Below are 25,617 nucleotides of genomic sequence, written 5' to 3'. Positions count from 1 at the left end.
ACAGCAGGCCGGAAGCGGATGTCCTGTTTGGGCCTTGGGTTCCGCCTAGGGAGAGCGAGTGAACAGATAGATCTTGGGCGGGTGGCAAGCACCCATCACCTCCGGTCTGCCAGCAGAATCCGGCAGCGGCCTGAGAAGAGAACGAGTGGGCAGGCGGCGGCGGCGGGGCAGAACCGAGCTGGGGGCCTGGTCCTTGGAGGCCGGTCGGGTCGCGCGGCTCTGCTGGAGGCCATGGTGCCGGCGGAGTTCCGGGCGATCCCCAGGTGAGGGCGGCGGCTCGGCCCGGGGACTGCATAGCGGCAGGACGGGTCGGGTGCGGGGTGGAGAGGAGAGGATGCTGCCCGCACTGCGCCCCGGTGGCACCGTGAGCGGCCGCAGCGGCGAGCCCGGCGCGGCGAGGCGAGGCGGCGGCGCGGGCCGCTAGTAGAGTCGCCTGGCGGCGCGGCCTCGGAGTATGCGAGGCGCCCCGACAGCCAGGAAACAGAGCTGCCCGTTCCAGTCTCCCTGGAGCTCCTTCTCCTTGCTCCGCGGAGCCAATCTGCGCGGAAAGATGCCTTGCACCTGTACCTGGAGGAACTGGAGGCAGTGGATTCGACCTTTGGCGGTAGTCGTCTACCTGGTGTCCATAGTGGTGGCGGTGCCCCTGTGCGTGTGGGAGCTGCAGAAACTGGAGGTAAGGGGGGGGGGGGGGGCTGCACCGCGGGTCTGCTGCCCTTCCACGTCGCCCGCTTTTCATCTCCGAGGCCCCTGACTTGGATTCTCCTGAAAGCCTTGCCGAGCACATTAAAACCAGTCTCTCTATAAAACCTGTCGGGTTTCTCCTCCCCAGCTTCTCAAAGCAAGTGAAATAAATGGGGGTCGAATGGGATAGCTGCTAAGGGAGATGACTGTTTTTGCAAGTCTTCATCAACTCCCCGAAAGTGAGATAAATTTGCCCCCACCCCGAAATCTGATCTGTTCAGCCATTCACCTTAGCAAGATCAAATAAACTGTCCCGAAAAGCCAGGTGTTGGATTTTATTAGCTTTAAACTATCTTCCTGGACGAAAGGCTTCCACTTGGCTTTAACTTGTGTTGTATATTTTTACTTTACAAATTCGGTCTTAAGCAGCAGAGAGGTTTTGCAAAATGCCCCATATTTTTTGATGTCATATTCTGATTGTGACATCAGTAAAATACTACAAGCTGGAAACCCCCAAGGTAAATACTTGAGATGTGTGTCTTATAAAGGTTGAATAATGGACCTTAAATTTGGAATTAGCAAAGATCTGTTTTACAAGTGCTATGACAAGACCACGGCTGTTTGGGGGCTTTTGTTGAGGAAACTATTTCTAACACAAACTATCTGACACACATTTATTTTCTGAATGTTCACCAAATTATTTTATGTTGGCTTCTTCATATTGGCACAGTCTGTATAGTTGTTGATGTTAGTATACTATTCTACGACCTTAGATACGTTCCATTTGTGTTTTTTTTTAATTTTTAATTACCTTTTATTTATTGGATAGAGAGCCAGAAATTGAGAGGAAGGGGGAGATAGAGAGGGAGAGAGGCAGAGAAAAACCTGAAGCACTGCTTCACCACTTGTGAAGCTTCCACTCTGCAGGTGGGGACTTGGGGCTTGAACCTGGGTCCTTGTGCATTGTAATATATGCGCTTAACCAGGTGAGCCACCATTCGGCCCCAGTACATTCCAGTTGTTAACTATTTGGGTTATTTCCATACTATGTCTACCAAAGTTCAAGTATAGATAGTTTATTACTTTGAAGTTTGGCATAGGAACTACTTTAAAGGTTAAGAATATATATATATCAGGAGTCGGGCTGTAGCACAGTGGGTTAAATGCACATGGCACGGAGCACAAGAACTGGCTTAAGGGTCCTGGTTCGGCCCCGGCTTCCCACCTGCAGGGGCCCTGGCCACTTAGCAAGTGGTGAAGCAGGTCTGCAGATGTCTGTCTTTCTCTGCCCCTCTCTGTTTTCCCTTCCTCTCTCTCTTTCTGTCTTATCCAATAACAGTGACATCAATAACAACAATAATAATAACCACAACAACCTTAAACAACAAGGGCAACAAAAGGGAAAAAAAAAATAATATCCTCCAGGAGCAGTGGATTCCTGGTTCACTGAGCCCTAGCAATAACCCTGGAGGCAAAAAAAAAAAAAGATCAAAAAATTTAAAATATATATATGATATCAACTTAGCTTAATATTCACTTAGTTGTTGGTTTCAACTATGATTGCTATTAATGCCAGCTATTAAGGAAAACTACTACCCTGAGCCCAAATTTTCATCATGTCTTGTTTGGATTATTCTCCATGTCATAATTTGAGCATTGGAACATAAATCACCCTCTATAAACTACAAATTTCCTACAAATTGTCCCATCAGTCTGGATCTCAGATTTAAAGCCAGAATCCCTAACTGGCCATCAAGACCTGACATGATTTGACATTAAAATGGATGTCCCTCTGGCTTTCTCTGCTTCAATCACTGGCTTTTCTTAAACCTAGGCAGCATGTCTCCCCTTGGAACCTTTGAATTTAATATTGCCATCCCCGGGGCCAGATTGTAACACACCCATTTGACCACACATGATCAAGGACTCAGATTCAAGCCCCTATCCCCACCTGTAGGGGAAATTTCACAGGCAGTGAAGCAGTGCTCCCGTCCTCTTCTCTCAGTTTCTTTCTCTAGATATACACACAAATACACACACACACACACACACACACACACACACTTATAATCCTAGTGGAAATAAAATTTTTTAAATCCCTACATTTACTTTCATGGTAGAATGGTAGAGACCAGCACAACCACCCAAAGCAAATCAATAAAAGAAAAGTATATAAAATGGTATGGAGGGAACTGGTCTTAAGAATGGACCTTATTACATGTCTTTAAACAAACATTCTCTACCAGCTGTGGAGGGTGGAGTAGAGTGTAGTTCTGAAAGTTTTTTATCAGTGTTGAGAGGAAGTGCTGTACCTGGACTCTAGTCACTTACAGCCCAAACCAGGATGACAGAAGTAGAAATGGAAAACTGAACTTCAAGTATCTGTGGGAGCGGAGAGACAGGACTTCGCGGTGGATTAGACTGGGGAAGAAATCAATGGCAGCTCTGAGATGTTTCTTACACAAGGACATATGGTGATGCCCATTCTGAAATGGAATTTTGATGAGTAGGGGCAGGTCAGAGAGAAATTGAGTTTTACTTGGGACATTTAGCTCACGGTGTGTGCAAGTCTTTCAGAAAGGCATGTAAATATGCTGCTGAATGTGCAAGTCTAGAGCTCAGTACAGTCTGATCAGCAGATGGATGGATATGTGGCGAGACAGACCCATAGGAGTTGTGAGAACAGACTTTAAAACTAGACTTGGATGTGAGTGTCAAGGAGAAGAGAAGGCTAAGGATCTAGCCACCAACACTTAGAGGCCACACAGAGGAGCAGGGACCTGGAAACACCTGGAGAGTGGTGTCTGAAGCCCGCAGAGGAGAGCATCTCGGGAACCTTGTCCAGTGCTGCTGAGAGGTGTCCATTGGTTTCCACTTTGTAAAGAGGGTCACTCAGAAACTGTGAGGTAGAAATGTGAGTCTGGAGGAGACAAATTTTGGTCATTATTTCCTTTGAGGATTTTGGCTCCGACAGAGGACCCAAGAATGAATGGCACTATAGATAGGAAGGAATGTATGACTGTGGGTGGGGCTCCCTGTGGTCTTTCATGCTCTGTTCTTTGTTCTCTCTTTTTTCCCCTGGAGGACTGGCTTCAGAAAGCGCTCTGTCCTGTTCCTCCTGCTTTTAAAGCACTTGGCTGGGAGAGTGCCAGCTTACTTCAAATGCTTATCTCTAACGGTTTTACTTTCTCTGCCTTACTCAAGTTACCTTAGGGGAAAAATCTACTCCAGTCACCTCCTCCTAGTTTGGTGAGCCCCCCCTCCCAACCCCTACTCTGAGCTGGTTGTTTTAAACTGATAAGAACAGATACTACACTTGATCTTAGCCAAAATGCAGGGAAGCAATAGCTGGTGGTTTTAGAATGTTAATAATGCTCCTTGTATCAGTGTTTCTAAAGTGTATATAATTTAGAGATAGCTAGAAATTGGATCAAAGTAAATAGACTATTTTCTGCAGATACATTAACTCATTTCGTTATAGTAGTACTTAAGTAGGTATACATACAAAGTGGGTTAAATTCCTTATGCATATAGGTGTTTTTTTTTTTTGGTTTTTTTTTTTACCAGAGCACTAATCTGCTCTGCTTTATAGTGGTGTGGAGGATTGAACCTGGGACTTTGGAACCTCAGGCATGAGAGCCTCTTTGCACAACCATTATGCTATTCTACCCCCGCCTACATATAGCTTTTTTTATTTTATTTTATTTTTTTTAACCAGAGCACTGTTCAGCTCTGGCTTATAGTAGTGCAGGGGATTGAACCTGGGACTTCGGAACCTCAGGCATGAGAGCCTCTTTGCACAACCATTATGCTATTCTACCCCCGCCTACATATAGCTTTTTTTATTTTATTTTATTTTTTTTAACCAGAGCACTGCTCAGCTCTGGCTTATAGTAGTGCAGGGGATTGAACCTGGGACTTTGGAGCCTCAAGCATGAGAGTCTCTTTGCATAACCATTATGCTATCTATCCCTGCCCAGCATATAGTTTTTTATAAAGTTTAAAGATCAAAACAACTGTAAAACCAATGATTCAATGTTGGCATTTATGTGGACAGGTGTTTTCTGAAACTAAATTACCACTTGCAATGTAAAACTCAGACTACACACAGTGCTGATTTTTTTTTTTTTTTAATTGGGCTTCCCTATATTTAACGACTCAATTCTCTAGTCACTTTTATGTTTTATGATAGTTTGGAAAAGAACATTCTTGCAACACACTGGGGACACTTGACCTTCATAAGTCACAAGCTCATCACTTCTCTTAAGTCTAACCATGTTCTACTTTTTTTTTTTTTAAGAATTTATTTATTTCTTCATGAGAAAGATAGGCAGAGAACCAGACATCACTCTGGTACATGTGCTGCCTGGGATTGAACTGGGGATCTCATGGTTGAGAATCCAGTGCTTTATCGACTGCACCACCTCCCGGACCACCATGTTCTACTTTTTTTTTTTTTTTATTATTTATTTTTTAAATTTTTATTTATTTATTTATTTTGCCTCCAGGGTTATTGCTGGGGCTCGTTGCCAGCACTACAAATCCACTGCTCCTGGAGGCTATTTTTCCCTTTTTTTTTTTTTTTGTTTTTACCATTGTTGTTGCCCTTGTGGTTTTTATTGTTGTTTTAGCTGTTGTTGTTGGATAGGACAGAGAGAAATCAAGATAGGCGGGAAATCGGAGAAGACGAGAGAAAGACACCTGCAGACCTGCTTCGCTTGTGAAGCGACCCCACCCCCACCCCCCTCATTGCACTTTGTACTATGTGCACTTAGCCTGGTGCATCACCTCCCGGCCCCTGATGATAGTATTTCTAATGTTTGCAGTGCTGCTGCAAAAGGGCCCATGAGGAATCACCAGCCGCCTCCCTTCACAAAGCCCCAAATAGAATGTTTACTGGGGAAGAGATAAAAATAGCAACTAACCTCATTAGCAGTAAAAGAAATGGAAGTGTAAGACAAGTGTTTTCTCTAAATATATGTGTGTGTGTGTGTGTGTGTGTGTGTGTGTATGTATGTACACACATATATATATATATATCAAAATTTGTGCTAATTTTTTCTTTTTTGCAACTGCAGGTTGGAATACACACTAAGGCTTGGTTCATTGCTGGAATCTTTTTGCTGTTAACTATACCTATATCACTCTGGGTGATATTGCAACACTTAGTACATTATACACAACCTGAACTACAAAAACCAATTATAAGGTAAGCTTTATATTTCAATTCTAATAGTATTTTGACTTCTTTCATACTTGTGCTGTGATGTAAATTTCCTGTGTTTCATTTTCCAAATAGGATTCTCTGGATGGTACCCATATACAGTTTAGATAGTGTAAGTATGTCTCATTTCCCCTCACTACGCACTTGTTTGTTGATCCTAGCTGTGTTTATAGAATGTTTAAATAAATGAAGGCATGTTACTTGGCGATGAAGAGTCATTAATAAAAACATTCGTTTGGTTTACTGTGATAAGGTTCACGTGATTGTGCAAATTGCTGGTGCTTCTTTAAAAATTTGTGTCATCTTGCTTGATCCTTGAAAGCTTTAAATTACATTATCCTTTTTTGCTTATTAAATCTTCCTTTGGGGATCAGGTGGCAACAAACCTGGTTGGACATATATGTTACTGTGCTCAAGGACCTGGGCCCTGGTCTCCACCTGCAGAAGAAAAGTTTTGTTTGTTTAGTTTTCTTGCTTCCAGGGTTATCTCTGGGGCGCAGTGCCAGCATTATGCATCCACTGCTCTTGGTTTACATTTTTTCCATTTTGTTGGACAGAACAGAAAGAAATTGAGAGAGGCAGACACAGGCAGACACCTATTGACCTGCTTCAACACTTGTAAAGCTTCCCTCCTACAGGTGGGGAACCAGGGGCTCATACCTGGATCCTTGCGCGGGTCCTTGCACCACCACACAGCCCCCAGAAGGGAAGTTTCACAGCAATGAAGAAGGGCTGCAAGTGTCTCTCTCCATCTCCCCACTCTCTGTGTCGCTTGTCTCTAGCCAATAAATAAAAAAATACATTACAAAAAAATTAAATCTTTTATTTGAATTGGAAAAAAAAAACCTTCCTCAGTAGATTCAATCAAACACCTATAAGCAACTACTTTCATTGGATTAAGTATAAAGAAAATGTCTTTTTTTTTCTACCAGAGCACTGCTCAGCTCTGGCTTAGTGTAGTGCAGGAAATTAAACCTGGGGCTTTTCAGCCTCAGGCAATAGACTCTCTTTGCATAACCATTATGCTTTCTACCCCTGCCATAAAGAAAATGTCTTTAATAGCATTTTTGTATATGATGTCAGGATAACTGCAGTTATATTTCAGAACTCAAGTGCATAACTTAGGCTCTCCATATTCATTATTTTACCCCAGCACTTATTTCCTTGTTTTTATTTACCAATATCTGAAATGTTTAAAAATTCATTTTACATATTATCTAGTAGTCCTCAAAATGATAGATTTTAGAAGTTTTGATGTAGATATGTGTCAACACATCCCAAGTTTTAAAATTAACTTACTATAATACCTTGAAGTGGTAATTCATCTTGTCCTAGCTACAACTATTTTTTTAAATATTTATTTACTTACTCCCTTTTGTTGCCTCCCCCCCCCCCTTTTTTTTTAAAGAATTTATTTATTCATGAGAAAGATAGGAAGAGAGAAAGAACCAGCCATCACTCTGGTACACATGCTGCTGGGGATTGTACTCAGGACCTCATGCTTAAGAATCTAGTGCTTTATCCACTGTGCCACTTCCCAGACCACTGCTGCCCCCCCCCCATTTTTTTTATTGTTGTTGTTGGATAGGACAGAGAGAAATGGAGAGAGGAGGGGAAGACAGGGGGAGAGAAAGACATCTGCAGACCTGCTTGCTCACCACTTGTGAAGTGACTCTCCTGCAGGTGGGGAGCTGGGGGCTTGAACCGGGATCCTTATGCCGGTCCTTGCGCTTTGTGCCACCTGTGCTTAACCCATTGCGCTACCTCTACAACTATTTTTAATGTCTTTTTTTTTTCATAGTGGATAGCTTTGAAGTATCCCAGCATCGCCATATATGTGGACACCTGCAGAGAATGTTATGAAGCTTATGTGATTTACAACTTTATGGGATTCCTTACCAATTACCTAACCAACCGGTATCCAAATTTGGTACTAATCCTTGAAGCCAAAGATCAACAAAAACATTTTCCTCCTTTATGTTGCTGCCCACCATGGACTATGGGAGAGTAAGTATGTTTGACTTTAAAAAAAATTTTTTTGTATTATCTTTGTTTGGATAGAGACAGACAGAAATCAAGAGGGAAGGGGTGGTAGAGAAGGAGAGAAACAGACACCTGCAGCACTGCTTTACCACTCACAAACCTCCCCCCTATAGGTCAGGACTAGGGGCTTGAACTCTGGTCCTTGAGCATTGTAATATCGTGCTCAGCCAGAAGCACCACCTCCTGGCCCCAGTACATTTGATTTTAACTAAGCAGGGGTTTTTTTTATTGTTGCTGCTGTTTGTTTGTTTTTTAATTTAATTCTTTTTTTTTTTTTTTTACATTTTTTTTCTTTATTTATTGGATAGAGACAGCCAGAAATCAAGAAGGGTGGTCCGGAAGGTAGCACAGTGGATAAAGCACTGGGCTTTTCAAGAATGAAGTCCTGAGTTCAATCCCTGGCATCACATGTACCAGAGTGATGTCTGGTTCTTTCTCTCCTCCTATCTTTCTCATGAATAAATAAATAAATAAATAAATAAATAAATAAATAATTTTAAAAAATAAAAGAAGTCAAGAAAGTAGGGCAAGATAGAGAGGAAGGGAGACAGATACACCTGCAGACAAGCTTCACCACTTGCAAAGCTTTCTCCCTGCAGGTGGGGACTGGTGGCTTGAACCCAGGTCCTTGTACATTGTAAACTGCGCTCAACCAGGTGCACCACCACCCAGCCTCATTTGTTTTTTAAGAGCGAAAAAGCTGTCTGCAAGGTACTGTATTGAGTATTATTCAAAATGAAAGATAGAGTCCCTGCCTTTGTAATTCACTATCAAGTTTGATGTCTAACAAAACATTTTTAATGGGCTGGGAAACATAGTTATGCAGAAGACTTTCATGCCTGAGGCGCAGAGGTCCCCAGTTCAATCCATAGCACCACCATAAGCCAGAGCTGAGCAGTGCTTTAAAATAAAATAGTAGTGGTCCGGGAGGTGGCACAGTGGATAAAGCATTGGATTCTCAAGCATGAGGTCCTGAGTTCAGTCCCCGACAGCACATGTACCAGAGTGATGTCTGGTTCTTTCTCCCCCTATCTTTCTCATGAATAAAAAATTCTTTAAAAAATTAAAAAATAAAATTAATTTTTTTGCTGCTACCCACACTCTTTACCCATGGTCATGAAGAATGAATAAATTATTCTAATACCACATCGTTTATCAAATAGTTGTAATTGGGGGGCTTTAATTTTAGTACTTAAGTATTTCAAGTGCTAAGTTTTTTTCTTTTGCAGAGTATTGCTGTTTAGGTGCAAACTTGGTGTATTGCAGTATACAGTTGTCAGACCATTCACCACTATTGTTGCTTTGTAAGTACACAACACTTAAATTGACTCTAATACCAGAGAGCAAACCCACTTCCTCATGTATGTAAGGCTTGTACTCTACTGCTGAGCCACCCTGTCCTTTCTTTTTAAACCTCATGCTTTTACTTATGTGAGAATAACTAGCAGGAAAAAAGAGAGAGAGGGAAATGCTAGTTCACTTGCTTATAATATAGGTCTGCTCTGTTAAGGAAAACACCCAACTCAAAGTAATTTCACTGCTTACAGTGAAACAACAAATTTCTTCAAAATAACATTCTCTTGGGAGCTTTCTGAAAAACACTTGAAAAGCACTTTCAGATATTACTCTTCATAAGTCTGTATAAAGGTGTCCAGTACATGAAGCTGTAGTATGCAACTTTAAGTTAATTATGTAGTCTTATTTCTTATTTTCTGCATCATTAACATAGGACAGATTATCACAAGGAAGAAATTGTATTTCTTCTAAGACTTAGTACTTGAGATAAAATGAGGGGGTCTTTTAGGCCATGTAAATAGTATGTTTTGTCTGCTAAGCTTAGGATATTTGCATGTTCATAAAGGAAGAATGAAAAGTCAGGTGGAAGAAGTGTTTATTTGTTTATTTAAGCTCACAATTATTTCATGAGATTTATCTCACACTCAAGACACTTCACTGATGTCCCTAAATACTGGTTGGGTAGTCAGACCAGTTAATACTTAGATCTAAATTTTCAAAAATTTTAATTTGGAGGGTATAAATTATATGTGCATTCATAAGGCTACAAACTGTTGGGTTGTTGGAAAAGTCTTGATCCATTTTTGCATAGACAAATACGTCATGACCTTTCCCACAGCCCAATAGCACTAGATGTTTTTGACAAGCTTTTGACAGGTAGCATGAATTTCTTTTTTTTTTTTTATTTGCCTCCAGGGTTGTTGCTGGGGCTCAGTGCCTGCACCATGAATCCACTGCTCCTGGAGGCCATTTTTTTCCCCCTTTTTGTTGTAGCTTGTAGTGGTTACTATTGTTTTGTTGCTGATGTTCTTGTTGTTGGATAGGACAGAGAGAAATGGAGAGAGGAGGGGAAGACAGAGAGGGGGAGAGAAAGACAGACACCTGCAGACCTGCTTCACCGCCTGTGAAGCGACTCCCCTGCAGGTGGGGAGCTGGGGGCTCGAACCGGGATCTTTACGCCGGTCCTTGCGCTTTGTGCCACGGGCGCTTAACCTGCTGCGGGTAGCATGAATTTCTTAATAGTTCCTAGTTCAGTGTGTCAAATTGGAATAATCACATTACTATGGTTTTTTTGTTTGTTTGTTTGTTTTTACTACCTCTGTAACCAAGATCAAGTAATTGGGTACCGGATCTTTGGAGTAAACTGACTTCTAAATTTAAGTATGGTTGTCACTGCTGTGTTTTAAAATGCATTTTAAGCTGTTCTATCATTTGTAGGATCTGTGAGCTGCTTGGTGTATATGATGAAGGGAACTTTAGTTTTTCAAATGCTTGGACTTATTTGGTTATAATAAATAATATGTCACAATTGGTAAGTAAATATCTGTCTTAATTATTCTAAATATTTACAATTGAATTTTCTTGGGAAAATTTTCTTGAACTAAAGCATATTATTCTTAAAGTAATTTCTATGAAGCTATGAAAGAATTTTAACATACATCTTTATATGTGTATAAAGATAGTGATAATGCCTTTTTAAATTATTTGGCAATACGTACCCTTACTTTGTGACTGTGCTTATTCATTTTATCTGGCACTTACTGACCAATTATGACTATATAATTGTTCAACTTAAAGTACACTTACATCCTATACATAATTCTGTTAGAGGAATTATGTGATTATTATATGACAGTACAAGTTTTGAGTAAAAATGGGAAAGTAAAATTATCTGGTATCACATACAGGAATTAGAAGATTGAGAATTTAAGTTTTAAAATGATGTAGACTCTAAAATGCTATAAAGACAACTTTCTGATCCTTTCAATTTAAAAATGTACATTTTACTTCAAATCATTGATTAATGCTTTCAACAAAGTACAAGTTTAGCTACATTGGTGTGTGTGTGTGTGTGTGTGTGTGTGTGTGTGTGTATGTATGTGTGTGTAAGAGTTTCATAGTAAAAAGTCAATGCCTGTATATCCAAAGCTTGCCTATGTTTATACTCTTTGGACCAGTAATTCCATTTGTGGGAGTGCATTCTAGAGAAAAGGTCAGAAGTATTTGTGCTGTAAATAATTAGTGGTGGGGACTGGTTTAATAATACAGTTGGGCATCGGGCAGTGGTGCACCCGGTTGAGTGCACACATTACCATATACAAGGGTCTAGGTTCAAGTCCCCAGTCTTACCTGCAGGGGGAAGCTTCACAAGTAATGAAGCAGAGCTGGGGGGAAATGACCACTGGAAGGTAGTACCTAGCAGTGATATCCCTGGTGGCAAAAATAAAATAATATAATTATCCTTCCACTGGCCAAAATATTAGGCAGTTATTAAAAATAATGCTTATGAAATGCAAGTGTTTAAAATTCATAAATGTTATGTAAAGTAATAAAATGTTATAATAAGTAATAAATTGATTGAATGATACCTATTAAAAACTACTATAAGTGGGGGCTGGGAAGTAACTTACCCAGTGGGGAATACATCTTGTCATGTGCCAGGGCATAGTTCAAGCATCCAGTCACCACCTATATAGGACCACCGAAAAGGGGAGCTGCACCAGCAGCGGGTCAGTGCTGTGTTACCTCTCTTCTCTCTACCTGTCTCTGCCCCTCTACCCACCTACTTTCTTTTCTTTTACTTTCTTTTCTCTTTTCTAAGATTTTACTTATTAATGAGAAAGAGAAGAGGAGAGAGAGAAAGAACCCACATCACCCTGGTACATACATTGCCAGGGATTGAACCAGGAATCTCCTGCTTAAGAGTCCAATACTTTCTCTACCGTGCCACCTCCCAAACCTCTGATCTTTTTTCTTTACAATAAAAACACCTGCCTGGAGTGGTGCTCTCCTACAGAAATGAAACCCCAGCAAAAATAATAAATACAAATATGTATTTGTGAAATTTTATATTTATAGGAAAAAAGTACAGCACTACTTAGTACAATTGACTTCTAAAAAGGCACTGTCTTAAATTAGTTTTATTAAAGACTAGCACACTACTCCACCATGTGAGATATCGGGGATCAAACCCAGCATCTCACATGCAATTCTTTTGTGCTCCCTGTTCTTCGAGCCAGACCCACCTCCTCAGCCACTTTATCGTCTGACCTTTTTTCCCTTTCCCCCTCCCCTCCATCTCCCCCTCTTCTTAACCAGAGCACTGTTCAGCTCTGGTTTATGGTGGTACAAGGGATTAAACCTGGGACTTTGGGTCCTCAGGCATGAGTCTCTGCATAACCACCACGTAATCTCCCCTGTCCCCGCATTTACTTTAAAAAAGTCACTTTAGGGGGTCAGGCAGTAGCGCAGCGGGTTTAAGCACACATGGTGCAAAATGCAAGGACCTGGCATAAGCCAGGTTGGAGCCTGGTTCGAGCCCCTCGGCTTCCCACCTGCAGAGAGGGATCGCTTCACAAGCAATGAAGCAGGTCTGCAGGTGTCTTTCTCTCCTCCTCTCTGTCTTCTCCTCTGTCTGCCCTTACCCAATAACAACGACATAAATAACAACAACAACAACAGTTTAAAAAAAAAAACCCAAGGGCAACAAAAGGGAAAAACATAACCTGTAGGAGTAGTGAATTTGTGGTGCAGGCACTGAGCCCCAGCAATAACTCTGGAGGCAAAAAAAAAAAAAAGTCAGTTTAGGGGGTTTAAGAGGTTGGTCATATATAGTATATTTATCTACAGTAAATTAACAAAACATAAGCAGTAACTAACATAATACTAATAGCATAGTTACAGTCTAGAAAAATCATTCCTGTGTACCTTATCTCTGTTTTATGCTTTAGTATTTGTTACCCTGTTTATTTACTTTTGCTAAAGCTTGTTGATTTTGGTTATTTCTAGTTTGCCATGTACTGTCTCCTGCTATTTTACAAAGTACTGAAGGAAGAACTGAGTCCAATCCAACCTGTTGGCAAATTTCTTTGTGTAAAGCTAGTGGTTTTTGTTTCTTTCTGGTAAGTGTTGCATTATCTTAGGTTTTTATTTTCATTAAGAGTAGTAGAACATTAGAGAGACTTTAAAACTGCCTTATTATAGAAAATAAGAAATTCATTCTGAAGTAAAGAAATGAAAGACAATGACCAAATGGTTTCATTCATGTGCCATCTAGAGATTGGATACACACAAACTTGAGTAAAATAAAATCAGCAAGCAAACTGTTTCTAAGACTTTGAGAACTACAGTGGTTATCTTTAGGAGGTGTGAGGGTTGGGACATAGAACTTTGATAGTTGTGGTGTGAGACTGTACGTTGTAATCTTACAATCCTGTAGCATACTGTTAGTAACAAAAAGAAAGAAAAACATTTTTTAAGGTCACCCTGTTTGGCTTTTTACCCAGGAAAAAAAAAAAAAAACAGATGAGAGAGATGAGACAGCCAAAATGTCATGGTTAGTCTTAACCATATTCAGAAAATGCGTTGCATCTTGGAAGATAAACATGCTAACAGAGTAATTAGTTATTTGGGGAAATGTATTAATAAAACAGAAGGCAAAAGTACATAGGGTTCCAGTTCAAAAATGGGTGAAGGCGAAAATCATTTAATACAGTTGTCAGTAAAAAGTGATTATCATTTTGTTGAGTTTTGCTTGGCTTTTCTGTTGTATAGGTGAGGTTTTAACCAGTCACCTGTTCACATTGAGGTTTGCTTTTACTATTGAGAGCACCATTGAAATGACTGCTCTTAAAGTACTATGAAAGTTTGTTTATAATAAGAATTTTAAATAGCTTAGATTTAATCATTATCATGTCTCTTGAAATGCTCAGGAGACTATGGTGGAGTTAGATCCCTTCAAACAAGATTGATTAATCTAAATTATGAATTAGTACGTGTGTAAGATTTTAATAGCTCCTTTATTTCAATTTATTTTTTTAAACATTTATTCCCTTTTGTTGCCTTTGTTGTTTTATTTTTGTAGTTATTATTGTTATTGATGTCGTCATTGTTGGATAGGACAGAGAAATGGAGGAGGGGAAGACAGACGGGGAGAGAAAGACAGACACCTACAAACCTGCTTCACCACCTGTGAAGCGACTCCCCTGCAGGTGGGGAGCCGGGGGCTCGAACCAGAATCCTTATGTCGGTCCTTGCACTTTGTGCCACGTGCACTTAACCCGCTGCTCTACCGCCTGACTACCTCAATTAAATTTTTTATTGTTAGGCAATAGCTCTGTATAGGGAGAACTTACAATCGAAGTACTGGTGTACACATTGAAAACAAAAAATATGTAATTAAAATTCATGTGACAAAACTGACACAGAAATGTGTAAAGTGAAGAAACACTTAATATTAGATATACAGTATCTTCAGGAACATGCTATGAAGCCAGGGTGGTGAGGTTCCACAGCTTGTACTGGGGCTTAACTTTGAGTGGCATATTTTTAAAACTGCTCGTTTTATGCTTGATGTAGATTTTGGCGTTTACCTTTTCCCAACATATAGGCAAGCAGTAGTTATTGCTTTGTTGGTAAAAGTTGGCGTTATTTCTGAAAAGCATACGTGGGAATGGCAAACTGTAGAAGCTGTGGCTACAGGACTCCAGGTAAGAGATTTTGTCTCTGTGCTCAGTAGAACTTCAGCTGGCTAAATATTTCTCTTTTAAACCTGATAACATGACAGCAATTGCCCTCACTTTACAGGTGAGGAACTACCCCTCCCAAAAGAAAGTGACCATAATTACTCATTTGTAGTTGAGAACTACAAACCTAGAACTTAGATTTTGTTAATGCCACTTGGCTTTACTTTCTGCACTTGTCTTAGTTGTTTGGCAGTGGACATTGTGCTTAGAAATACTTATAATAGATTTAAATATGGGGCCTTTTTCCTTTATCTTTTTTTGAGGCGATTATTTTGGAAAATGGAAGCAAGTCTAACTCCTATGAAAAAGTCATTGACACGGCAGGACTCTGTAAGGTTAGACTCCACTCAAGGGCTGTTGTTTTCGCCATTGTAGGACTTCATTATCTGTATCGAAATGTTCCTCGCGGCTGTAGCTCACCACTACACTTTCTCGTATAAGCCGTATGTCCAAGAAGCAGAAGAGGGCTCGTGCTTTGATTCCTTTCTTGCCATGTGGGATGTTTCAGATATTAGGGATGATATTTCCGAACAAGTAAGACATGTCGGTAAGTACCACTGTTTATTTTCTCTTAATAGATTATTGTAGTTCTCCTGTTTAGTAGCTATTTAAGTAATGAAAAGATTATTATTATTATTTTTAGTGAAAGGATTTCTGTTTAAAGTGGCACCATAGGGAGATTCTTCCAGGCAGGGGACCTTAATCAGGGCATAAAGTTATAGTAGTAAATGTGACTTCTGGCTAGCTTGGTAAAACTTTGCTCTTTACTACTTTAAAGGAAGGACAGTCATGGGACATCCTAGGAAAAAATTCTTCCCCGAGGATCAAGATCAAAATGAACATACAAGCTTGTTATCATCATCATCACAGGATGCAATTTCTGTGGCCTCCTCTGTGCCACCTTCACCTGCAGGTCACTACCAAGGATTTGGACACACTGTGACTCCCCAGACCACACCTACGACAGCGAAGCTAGCTAATGAAATATTTAGTGACATTACAGAAGACAAGAGAGAACCTTCAGATAAATCTGTGGCCTCCTGAAGAGTATGTGAAAGCAAACTGTGTTACCATATTACTTACTACTTGGTGTCCCACTGTTCAGGATTGTGTGGTTGGGACAAGGCATAAGTGATGGAAACTTTCAACAGAAAGGCGAACACCAGGTAAAAGTACTGAGTTTATATAACTAAGTTTTGTATGTCACCAGTAGTCTAAATATCCTAAACTTAGATTTGCTTTCTTAACATTTAGAGTATCATATGCTCAAATGGTAGGAAATGACTCCATTAAAGGTTCATGATTTTACATTGCTTCAAGAGGATTAACATTTAAAAGACACTTCCTAGCACTGCTGCATGAATATAATGCTCTGGAATTAGCAGAAGTATGATTTAGAAATATGAGCTAGAGGGACTTAATCATGTGCCATATATACTTACATTAAGTTATTTCTCTATTCCTCAACTGGTTGTCTCAATAAATAAGAACCTATCATTTATTTTCTGTAACTTTGTTTCTCATTCTTTAGACATAAACTTTTTTTTTTTAAAGGTTTTATTTATGAGAAAGATAGGAGAGAGAAAGAACCAGACATCACTCTGGCACACGTGCTGCCGGGGACCAAACTTGGGATGTCTTACAAGAGATACTAGGATCTATTCTTACTTCATTATTTGCGACATTACTAGTAGGTTGTTCATGACTTTGAAATGAAAAGAAAATGAATGGAAGACTGGGAAGATGTAATATAAATCTATGAAAGAAGTGGAGTACACTTTCCCTCTTACTAAAGGCAGCAGCGAATGAATGAACACCTAGGCGGAGAGGCCTTTTTTTTTTTTTTTTAAACCAGAGCATTTCTCAGCTCTGTTTTTTTTTATTGGGGGATTAATGGTTTACATCAGCTCTGGTTTATGGTGATGCCAGAAATTGAGAGAGGGTGAGGGAGAGACAGATACCTGCAGTACTGCATGAAGCTTTGAGACTGGTGGAGACCGGGGACTTGAACCTGGTCCTTGTACATTATAACATGCATACCACTAAGCCCACACTTAAATTTTAGTTCTTTTTTACCAGAGCTCTGCTCAGCTCTGGCTTATAGTGGTACAGGGGATTGAACCTGAGCCTCAGGCATGAGAGTCTCTTTGCATAACCATTATGCTATCTACCCCTGCCCAGTTCAAATTCTTACTCAAGTTTGCAGTTCTAAAACACAAAACCTGAGAAGGTATTTAAGAGACTATCAAGTATTAGTAAGAGGCAAGCCTAGAATTTATAGGTAACAATTTTCAGTCTTTACTGAAAGCCCACATTTTGATGTTTGCCCAAGTGTAAATTTTGATTTAAGAAAAAAAAAATTAAGATGTTTCTAAAATTGTTATATTTTACTTACTGATATTTAACAATGAAAATGAGACTCAACACCTTGTTTGTAGCTAAACTTCTTAGCAAAGTTTAATGTTACTCTACAAATTGGATCTTTCAAATCTTTATTACCACTAATGTCAATTTAAAAAAATAGTTGACCACTGCAAGGAATTTTATCTTGATACACCCCGTTTTGTGATTACAATCCCACCGATTCAGACCAGAAGAGTTGTGTGCTTGCTGCTCTGCATAAGCAGTATCCTTAGAAAACCACACTTCACTGCTTCACTGTGATGCTGACATTGCTTTTGTGGTGTTGGACGCTGAGTACAAGTTCCTCTCCTATTTCCACCTGGATGGGATTCTCTAAAACAACTGCAGCTTGCTTCCAGTGGGAAGCCTCACTTGAAGTGTCCAACCAAATCTCATCATCAAGATACATCTGATACCAAAATGGGATGGCAGTCAGTTGTCCAGATTTGCAGATGGGCACCTATGACAATTAAGAAACCACAACAATTTCATCAGTGTAAAAGGGTAGGCTTGAATAAGTCTTAGTCTTTTTTAATCTATTTCCAGCTTTTATAAAGAAGTGTTTAACCACCTCATTCAAATCAACATTATTTATGAATATAATTTACCCTCGCCTGAAAAATTAATAAATCATGAAAGTGGCAAAATTAATGTCTATAAAATGTTGCCTCATTTAAGATGAATGTTCTGAAAACAAGACTAGTCACTTTACCTTTACTTCTCTGCTAGAGGTGTTCAAATATGGAGTCATTAAATCAAGCCTCAAGAGTTCCACTGGCTTGCTTAAATGTGTACAGGGCAGTGAGGAGAGGTCCAAAAATACACGGATGGGCACCTAGGGAAAGTATACATATTCCATCTGTCAATTCCTTTTGTGGTCAGTGCTCAAAACAGTCAAGATACAGTGTTGTTTACATCCCACTTTCCAAGCTTTTTGCTTGGGCTGAATGGCAGTATTCCACCTGTTCCTACTTCTGGAACCCCAAACTTCTTCCCTCCATCCACTGTCACAGTTGTGACCCACAAATCTGCATTTTGCTGCGAGTGCCTTTACCAGGCACTAAATCTTGCCACCTTGTTTCCCAATCGGCAACTCTCTTCTTTGAGAATCCATCTCTACAGTCAGATTATCTACCGATTAGCTACTCAAATCCACAACCCACTGAGGGCACAGAGGCTCAACTTTAAAGCAGTTTTTTGTCTGTTTTATTTTTAATAACCTGCCAGGGTTATCACTAAGGCTCGCTGCCTGCAGAACTAATCCACAGTTCCCAGCAGCCATCCTCCCCCCCTCCCCTTTTTCTTATTATTTGAGACAACAGAATGCAATTGAGAGGGAAGGGGAAGATAAGGGGAGAGAGAGAGAGACACTTGCAGACCTGTACTTAAACAGTTTGTTCAGCTTCCCCCCTGCAGGCAGAGTGGAGGCTCAAACCTGGTCCTCATTTGTGGTAATGTGTGTGCTTCACGTGTACCACCACCTGGCCCCTTTAAACAGGTTTTCTTTATATGACAAAACCACTTGTAACAGTAGTTCAGAGGAACATTGAAAATTGTGCAAGATTCCTTGGTAATCTAATCCCTAGATTGAGTTTTACCCATAGTCAGACTCCTTTGCTCTAGGAAACAGATGATGACTAATCCTAGTTTAGCACAGTAACTAGAAAAATTTGTAGAGAAGGGTCTCTACACTGGGATCATCTAGAGGAACTTCTAAACTTACCTGAAAGTGGTTAATAAACGGCGCTATATTGAGTCCAAGAGTTCGTTCTGTCCCTTGAACAGCATTTTCTTCTATCAGTGTCTGTGATTCAGCAAGCATCCCAAACATCAGCACATACTGAGGAAATATCTTGCCTCCAGGTTGTAGCAAGCACCTAGAAAAAGAGGGTTTTTTTCCCCCCTCTAGGATTCTTGCTGGGGCTTAAGTGTCAGCACTATGACCATTTTTTCCTTTTATCTTTTTTTTTTTTTTGATACCTGCAGATGCAGACCTGCTTCACCGCCTGTGAAGTGATCCCTCTGCAGGTGGGGAGCCGGGGGCTCAAACTGGGATCCTCACTCTGGTCCTTGTGCTTGGTGACATGTTTTGTTGAGTAGGACAGAGAAATTGAGAGAGGAGGGAGAGATAGAGATGGGGAGCTGGGGGCTCGAACCAGGATCTTTGTGCAGGTCCTTGCACTTTGTACTGTATGCCCTACCGCCCCAACCCAAAAAGATTTCTTGTCTTACTTTTTTTTTTTTTGCCTCCAGGGTTATTACTGGGGCTTGGTGCCTGCACCAGGAATCCACTGCTCCTGAAGGCCATTTTTCCCCTTTTGTTGCCCTAAAAGATTATTTTTTTAAAGCATTTTGGTCCCATACAGTTTATAAATACCAGCAACTACTAGGCGGTCTGGGGCAGCTCATCAATGAAGCATGTGCCTTGCATGTGTGGCACCCTCAGTATGGGGATATGGATGTGGTGGGGTGTAAAACTAGAAGACAAATCTTATGAGGCACCAGCAACTCAATGCAGTAAGGGACCCTTGGTTAGAAAACAGATTGAGGAGAGAAAGCAATAAAGAATACTAGTGGGCCAGCAGGGGAAATTATATGCATAACTGTTACTAGCAACTTGAGGTTTCCTCTGTATTTTCATTTTATGTACAAGGAAGCCACACATCTTAAGGAGATACATGCTAAATTTTGAAATAAGACCACAGTTTATAAAACCCAGTTCATCATGCAAAACAGTAATATCCACTGTTAGTTATTCTTGCACTCTCTCTAGGTTTCTTAAAAATACAAGGCTGGCACAAAAGTTTACAGAATACTTCTCTAAAGACTAGCTAGCGTAAGACAAATTGTAACTGAGTCATCTGATGAACCCAGAATGGGCAAAGAAAGAGAAGACGCCTAAATGGAAGCCATGATCCAGAATAACATCTTATTAAAGACACAAACGTGATCATTCAAGTTACAGTAAGTCACTCATAGATACATAGAGACCAACATGACAATGGACTTAATCATGACTAAAGCTTTATACATTTTTGTTGTTCCTATTCTATACTTATTTGCATTTTGGCTGTCTCAGAAACAGTCACTACAATTAGTGAACTTAGAGATCTCTTAATAAAATCAGTGGGGGTTTTTATTTTTATTAGTTTTATACCAAAGCACTGCTCAGCTTTGGCTCACCACTGGGGGGGGGGGGGGTAACCTAGGAGTCTTTGGAGTCTCAGGTATGAAAGCATTCTTGCATAACCATTATGCTATCTACCCTGCCCCAAAACTACACAATTCTTAACAAAAGTCCTGTCTATATCTTTATCAAACCATATAAAATTATAACGCCTTCCTACGTAACTAGAAAACTTCTCTGTTTTCTTCTAAAGGATCAAGTTTAACCCTGAAAACAGATTTTCTGAACAAATGAAGCTCTCTGCTAATGAAGTTAATGGAACCAAATCTAATTTTCCTTCAGGTGTCAAATGAGAATAGATGTAGGCTTTTTTGCTGCCTGACTAGTTTCCACCATCCCCAAATAGCCATAAGAGGGTATCATTCTTGAGATTCACAAGCTGAAAAAGGGATAGAAGTTAACTGTTTAAAAAAAGAAAGCTTCTGACCATAAAATTTACAGAAGGGCAGAACCATCAACTCACTTGGGGGATAACTAGAAAATTTCGACTAAACAAAATGTCAAAAATGTTTCTACCAAATCTTACAAAGCTGACTAAAATTCTAATAACCATCCCAGAGAGAAAGAGTATACTAAATCAACACATGAGAAAGATTTTAAAAGGCCACCGTCATAGTTTCAACTCAACATCTTGTACAACTTGATGTTAATTACTGGCACCAACAAGAAGCCTTCTGTTATATTTAGATAAAGTCTTGAAACTCTTCTCAGCTCTACTGACATTGTTATCATTTACACCACTGCAGCTGCCAGACCCTCCATGGAATCCTTTGCAAAGCCAAACAATACTTCAGAACTATCTGTGCTTTCAGCAATACTAACGTATGTTTCAGCTCAAAAGTCCAACCATAAATGGCAAAAACTCTTAAGTAGTGAAAAATTTAACTCCTATGATCCAAAACAAAATGTCTTAAAATTGGTTTTGAATTTGAGTTTACCAAGCTTTCAGACTTTGTCTTATATGTTAATCTAGTATGACCAATAAAGCTGAAAAGTAAACATTTAAAGACAATGACTGCAAAAGTAATTAGAACTACTGAGGCCCCTTTCCAGGCCCCTCTTGTGGTGGGTACAGTGAGAACAGCTGCCCTTCCTTTTCACCCAAATATCACCTATTTCCCCAGTCATTAATTTCCTCCTCTTTCACCAGTCATGGGGCTTCCCCCACTGGAGATGTGTGTAACAGGAGGCCTGGGAGAGAGTATCAGTGCTGGCACCCCAGACAGGGTGCTTCCTGAGAAGCCTGTGCTCTTAGAAGTCAAGGCTGAAGTAAGGAGCACTGCTTCCCCACTGTTAGAAAGTACAAGATGTGGGTGGGGTGGACCAAACAACTCTGGGCACACTAGTAGTTAGTGTGGAGAAGATGCTAAGCCTCCTCCAAGCTCAGGACAGTCTTACAAAACTGCCAGCAGGACCCCTCCCCACACTGAGAAGAAACAAAAGCAGGAAGCTTTCATCCTAGTTGCTTCCTACTAACAACCATTCGTTCAGAACAGATTAAAGAATGTCTGTTTTGTTTTGAAAAATGTTTTAAAGTTCTAGGTGATCAGGCAAGAAAATGAAGGGCACCAAAACTGGAAATAAAATTGGCTTTGTTCATAAACACGCAAAGAAACGACTCCACTAGAGGTTATAACTAATACATAAAGTCAGCAAAGTCGCATGCTTCAAAATCAGCACGCAAATCATCCATATCCCTATATAAGAGCAGGAAAAATATAAAAGGAAATTTAAAAAGCAACTCTGATGATATCTAAAGTAATTAGGAACCAACTTAACAAAAGAGGCAAACTTAAAACTGAAGACAACTAACTGCTAGGAGGAACCTGTTACATTCTGCCACATATATCACCTCAAGAACATCTGGTAAGTGGAATAAGTCAAATTAGGACAAATACTATGATTCTATGTAAGAAATCTAAAGTACTCCCTAACTTCCCATTCCCTCTCAATTTCTGTCTCTATTCAAATAAATAAAATATTAAAGTGTTACATACAGGGGCCTGGGCTTGGAGCTCGGTGGTTAAGTGCATGCATAGCCTATATGAGGCCAGGGGTCTCATTCCCAGTGAGAGAGATATTTTACATATGTGTGTGTATATACAGACAATTGCATCCTAAAGAAGCAATCTTCAACAATAGTACCAGGGTTTCTTTTCTGGGGGTTAGGGAGGAGGGATCACTAAATGGCACAAGAAAAGTATGAAGTCTCATGCCTGGGAAGCATTCACTGATCATGACTCATTTGTGCAGTTAAACCATTGAATAATAGTGGGTTTTTTGTTTGTTTGTTTGTTTTTGCCTCCAGGGTTATTACTAGGGCTCAGTGCCTGCACTATGAATCTACTGCTCCTGCTACTGGCCATTTTTCCCATTTTGTTGCCCTTGTTCTTGTTGTTATTATCATTGTTGTTGCTGTTGGATAGGACAGAGAGAAATCAAAAGAGGAGAGGAGACAGAGAAGGGGAGAGAAAGACATACCTACAGACCTGCTTCACCACTTGTGAAGCAACCCCCCTACAGGTGGAGAGCCGGGGGCTCAAACTGGGATTCTTAGCCAGTCTTTACGTCATGCTCGCTTAACCCGCTGCACTACCACCCGACCCCTATATATGAATGAATTTTTAAAAAATATTTATTTTATTTATTCCCTTTTGTTTTATTGTTGTAGTTATTATTGTTGGATAGGACAGAGAGAAATGGAGAGAGGAGAGGGGGAAGACAGCGAGGGGGAGAGAAAGACACCTGCAGACCTGCTACACCACTTGTGATATATGAATGAATTTTTCTGGAGATAGAGGAGGGAAAAGTTCAATGTTGACCTTTACCTGGATATTGCTGCTTTTTCCATTATTTCCTGCTGGATGAGCCCAGATGGCTCAATGACATCCAGTATAATTATACTCCACAGCTTATCTGATTTGGGCCTTTGCAACACAGCAGATTCATCTTCCACATGTCTCAACCAAAACTCAAGAGTCTCTTTGGGAAAGTGATTGGCTTCAGAGATGAGGTCCAGTGTAAGACGATGCTGGTCCTTCTCCACAGAGCTGTAAGGTTTAACCTGTCCTAGTGTGCCAGCGATGATGGGCAGAATAGAGAAGCCTTCTGATACATCTAACACATACAACGGTTCAGGGGCACTCTCTTCAGAATTCCTCTGGCCACCCTCACAGCTCATCTCATTATTCTGACACTGAGTATCCATGTCCTGACACAGTTTCTCTGGGGCCAATGAAGACAGTACTTTCCTCATTGCCATTTTAAAGCCTTCGTGATATGGGATGTTATTAAGCAAAGCAATTTCTGTGGAATCCAATACACAAGTCTGCTCTCCAGCATCCAGCTGACTGGTCTGCAGATTAGCCAGGGCACTACAGAGATCAGCCTCGTGTCCTAAAGAGATCAAGCCTTTTTCCTTGCTGGAACTTTTCCCAACATCCATTTCATGTTCCAAACTGGAGACATTAATACTGTGGATCCTTAAGTAACAATCTTGACAAGACACTTCCATTGTTACGTTGTCCCCAGGCTTGACTCCATAGTCTTCACAGAACAGCAAGAAAGAAAAATCATGATTGATGAATACAAATGTTTATAAGCCTGAGGTTCACACAAACACCTCTGATCTCCCATCCCAGCCCACATTCTTGAAGTCACTACAGGGAGGGTTACATCTACTCATTTAACAGAATGGAAGGCTTTCACTTCCTACCCAACATACTATAGAAACCCCTTCATCAGGAGCTGGGTGGTAGCACAGCGGGTATTAGCACCTGTGGTGCAAAGCACAAGGACTGTAGTAAGGACCCCGGTTCGAGCCCTCGACTCCCCACCTGCAAGGGAATCACTTTACAAGTGGTGAAGCAGGTCTGCAGGTGTCTCTATCTTTCTCTCCCCCTCTGTCTTCCCCTCCTCTCTCCATTTCTCTCTGTCCTATCCAATAATAATAACTACAGCAATAAAACAAGGGCAACAAAAGGGAATAAATAAATATTTTTAAAAATTAAAAAAAAAAAAACTTTCAGCTTTTCTCCGAAGAAGTTTGGAGAGTCAGTTAAAGCATAATTCAGGGGTTCATTACTGAACCCTAACTGATCAAGTATCACATGCTTTTACTGCTATACTATATCATCACGTCCCCAAACTGAAGGGTAGGCACAGGGCTGCTGGGGACTCAAATCTTCTTTGGTAATGAGGCCAACAATAACAAAGATAAAGGAAATTCAGAAATCAATGCCACACACTATTTTAGCTTACTGGGTCATTCTTTTGTCAAGAGAAATTTCCAAAAGAACAAGTCAGCATTCAACAGAACTTTGTCAGTGATTATTTCTGAACTGTAAGTATTTAGATACACATTTTGGGAATTTGAAAATATAAAAGAGCAAAGCACTCAGTCCAAAAATAACAAAGCTCTGAGAAATATCCAGCAAGACCAGGCAGGGAGGTAGTAAGCAGCAGAGCTAAGATCTGAATCCAAGTCCACCTGACTAAACTCAAGTAACACCAGATTAGCCACAAAACAACAGTGACTGTATGGCTTAATGACCCTGACAAGCCAGATCCTTAATCAGGAGGCTGAGCAGAAAAAGAAACAGAAACATACTGCTTTCCAGTTTGAAAAAGGTAAAAGCTTTCTATTTAATGAAGCCACTGTAAACTATATTGAAATCCATTAAAGTGCTAGTAAAAAAAAATTCTGATTAAAAAAGTTACTGCAGAACTCAACCAGAGAAGTTCATGGATGCATGAGCTCTATAAAAAAGTAAAACTTTTGTACTTAAGAGTGTGTGCGTTTCTGTGACCTGGGGCTCGAGTTGTCACCAGATTCTATGTGTGATAAGAATTGCACTGGAAGTAATACATTCCCACTATATTCCATCAAAAATGAACTACTGTTTCTCTTATCCACTGATTAGTTTAAACTAGAGTATCAGCTAAAGAAGTGATTTAAAGGTAGGCCTTTTTGAGCAAGGTATGTAACAGAACTGTGTTTCAGTGTCTTAACTATATATATTTATTATTTTAAACTTATA

General features: G+C 40.2%; 2 protein-coding genes and 1 pseudogene across 7 annotated transcripts in view; 1 reads left to right on the top strand and 2 right to left on the bottom strand.

Annotated features, from left to right (window-relative positions):
* Positions 1–47: 47 nt before the first annotated feature.
* Positions 48–16,489, top strand: TMEM184C (transmembrane protein 184C). Of its 3 annotated transcripts, XM_060178994.1 has the most exons (11): positions 48–263; positions 500–673; positions 5,760–5,890; positions 5,981–6,017; positions 7,707–7,912; positions 9,178–9,252; positions 10,664–10,775; positions 13,253–13,365; positions 14,853–14,952; positions 15,364–15,535; positions 15,767–16,489. In XM_060178994.1, exons 2-11 carry the CDS (start codon positions 551–553, stop codon positions 16,030–16,032), a joined length of 1,335 nt encoding a protein of 444 aa, XP_060034977.1. In that variant the 5' UTR covers positions 48–263; positions 500–550; the 3' UTR covers positions 16,033–16,489. The 3 variants fall into 3 exon arrangements, with proteins under 3 accessions (XP_060034977.1, XP_060034976.1, XP_060034975.1); XM_060178993.1 differs by having other exon boundaries at positions 120–673; positions 10,682–10,775; XM_060178992.1 differs by having other exon boundaries at positions 120–673.
* On the bottom strand, positions 3,856–4,027 carry LOC132534820 (U2 spliceosomal RNA; annotated as a pseudogene).
* A 558-nt stretch (positions 16,490–17,047) lies between the features above and the next one.
* Positions 17,048–25,617, bottom strand: part of PRMT9 (protein arginine methyltransferase 9) — a 30,620-nt gene continuing 22,050 nt past the window's right edge. For 3 of the 4 annotated variants that reach the window (XM_060178987.1, XM_060178989.1, XM_060178988.1), the window contains 4 exons: positions 23,407–24,124; positions 19,115–19,268; positions 18,104–18,226; positions 17,048–17,851 (listed from right to left, as the gene is read on the bottom strand). In XM_060178987.1, coding sequence (XP_060034970.1) covers positions 17,636–17,851; positions 18,104–18,226; positions 19,115–19,268; positions 23,407–24,124 — 1,211 coding nt within the window. In that variant the 3' untranslated portion in view covers positions 17,048–17,635. Of the gene's footprint in view, positions 17,852–18,103; positions 18,227–19,114; positions 19,269–23,406; positions 24,125–25,617 lie in introns of those variants that run through there. The other variant, XR_009546384.1, reaches the window with a different exon arrangement.

This window comes from Erinaceus europaeus, chromosome 19 (genome assembly GCF_950295315.1).
Source record: "Erinaceus europaeus chromosome 19, mEriEur2.1, whole genome shotgun sequence".
Lineage (NCBI taxonomy): Eukaryota > Metazoa > Chordata > Mammalia > Eulipotyphla > Erinaceidae > Erinaceus > Erinaceus europaeus.
Note: the sequence above shows the minus strand (reverse complement) of the source record. Positions and strands in the feature narration are given on the sequence as shown.

What these genes read in the sequence shown, in the direction of transcription:
- TMEM184C (XM_060178992.1), top strand. Translation starts at nt 455, where the DNA reads ATGCGAGGCGCCCCGACAGCCAGGAAACAGAGCTGCCCGTTCCAGTCT. An exon ending in GGGAGCTGCAGAAACTGGAG is followed by an intron (nt 674 to 5,759) that starts GTAAGGGGGGGG and finishes TTGCAACTGCAG; the next exon opens with GTTGGAATACACACTAAGGC. An exon ending in CTACAAAAACCAATTATAAG is followed by an intron (nt 5,891 to 5,980) that starts GTAAGCTTTATA and finishes TTTTCCAAATAG; the next exon opens with GATTCTCTGGATGGTACCCA.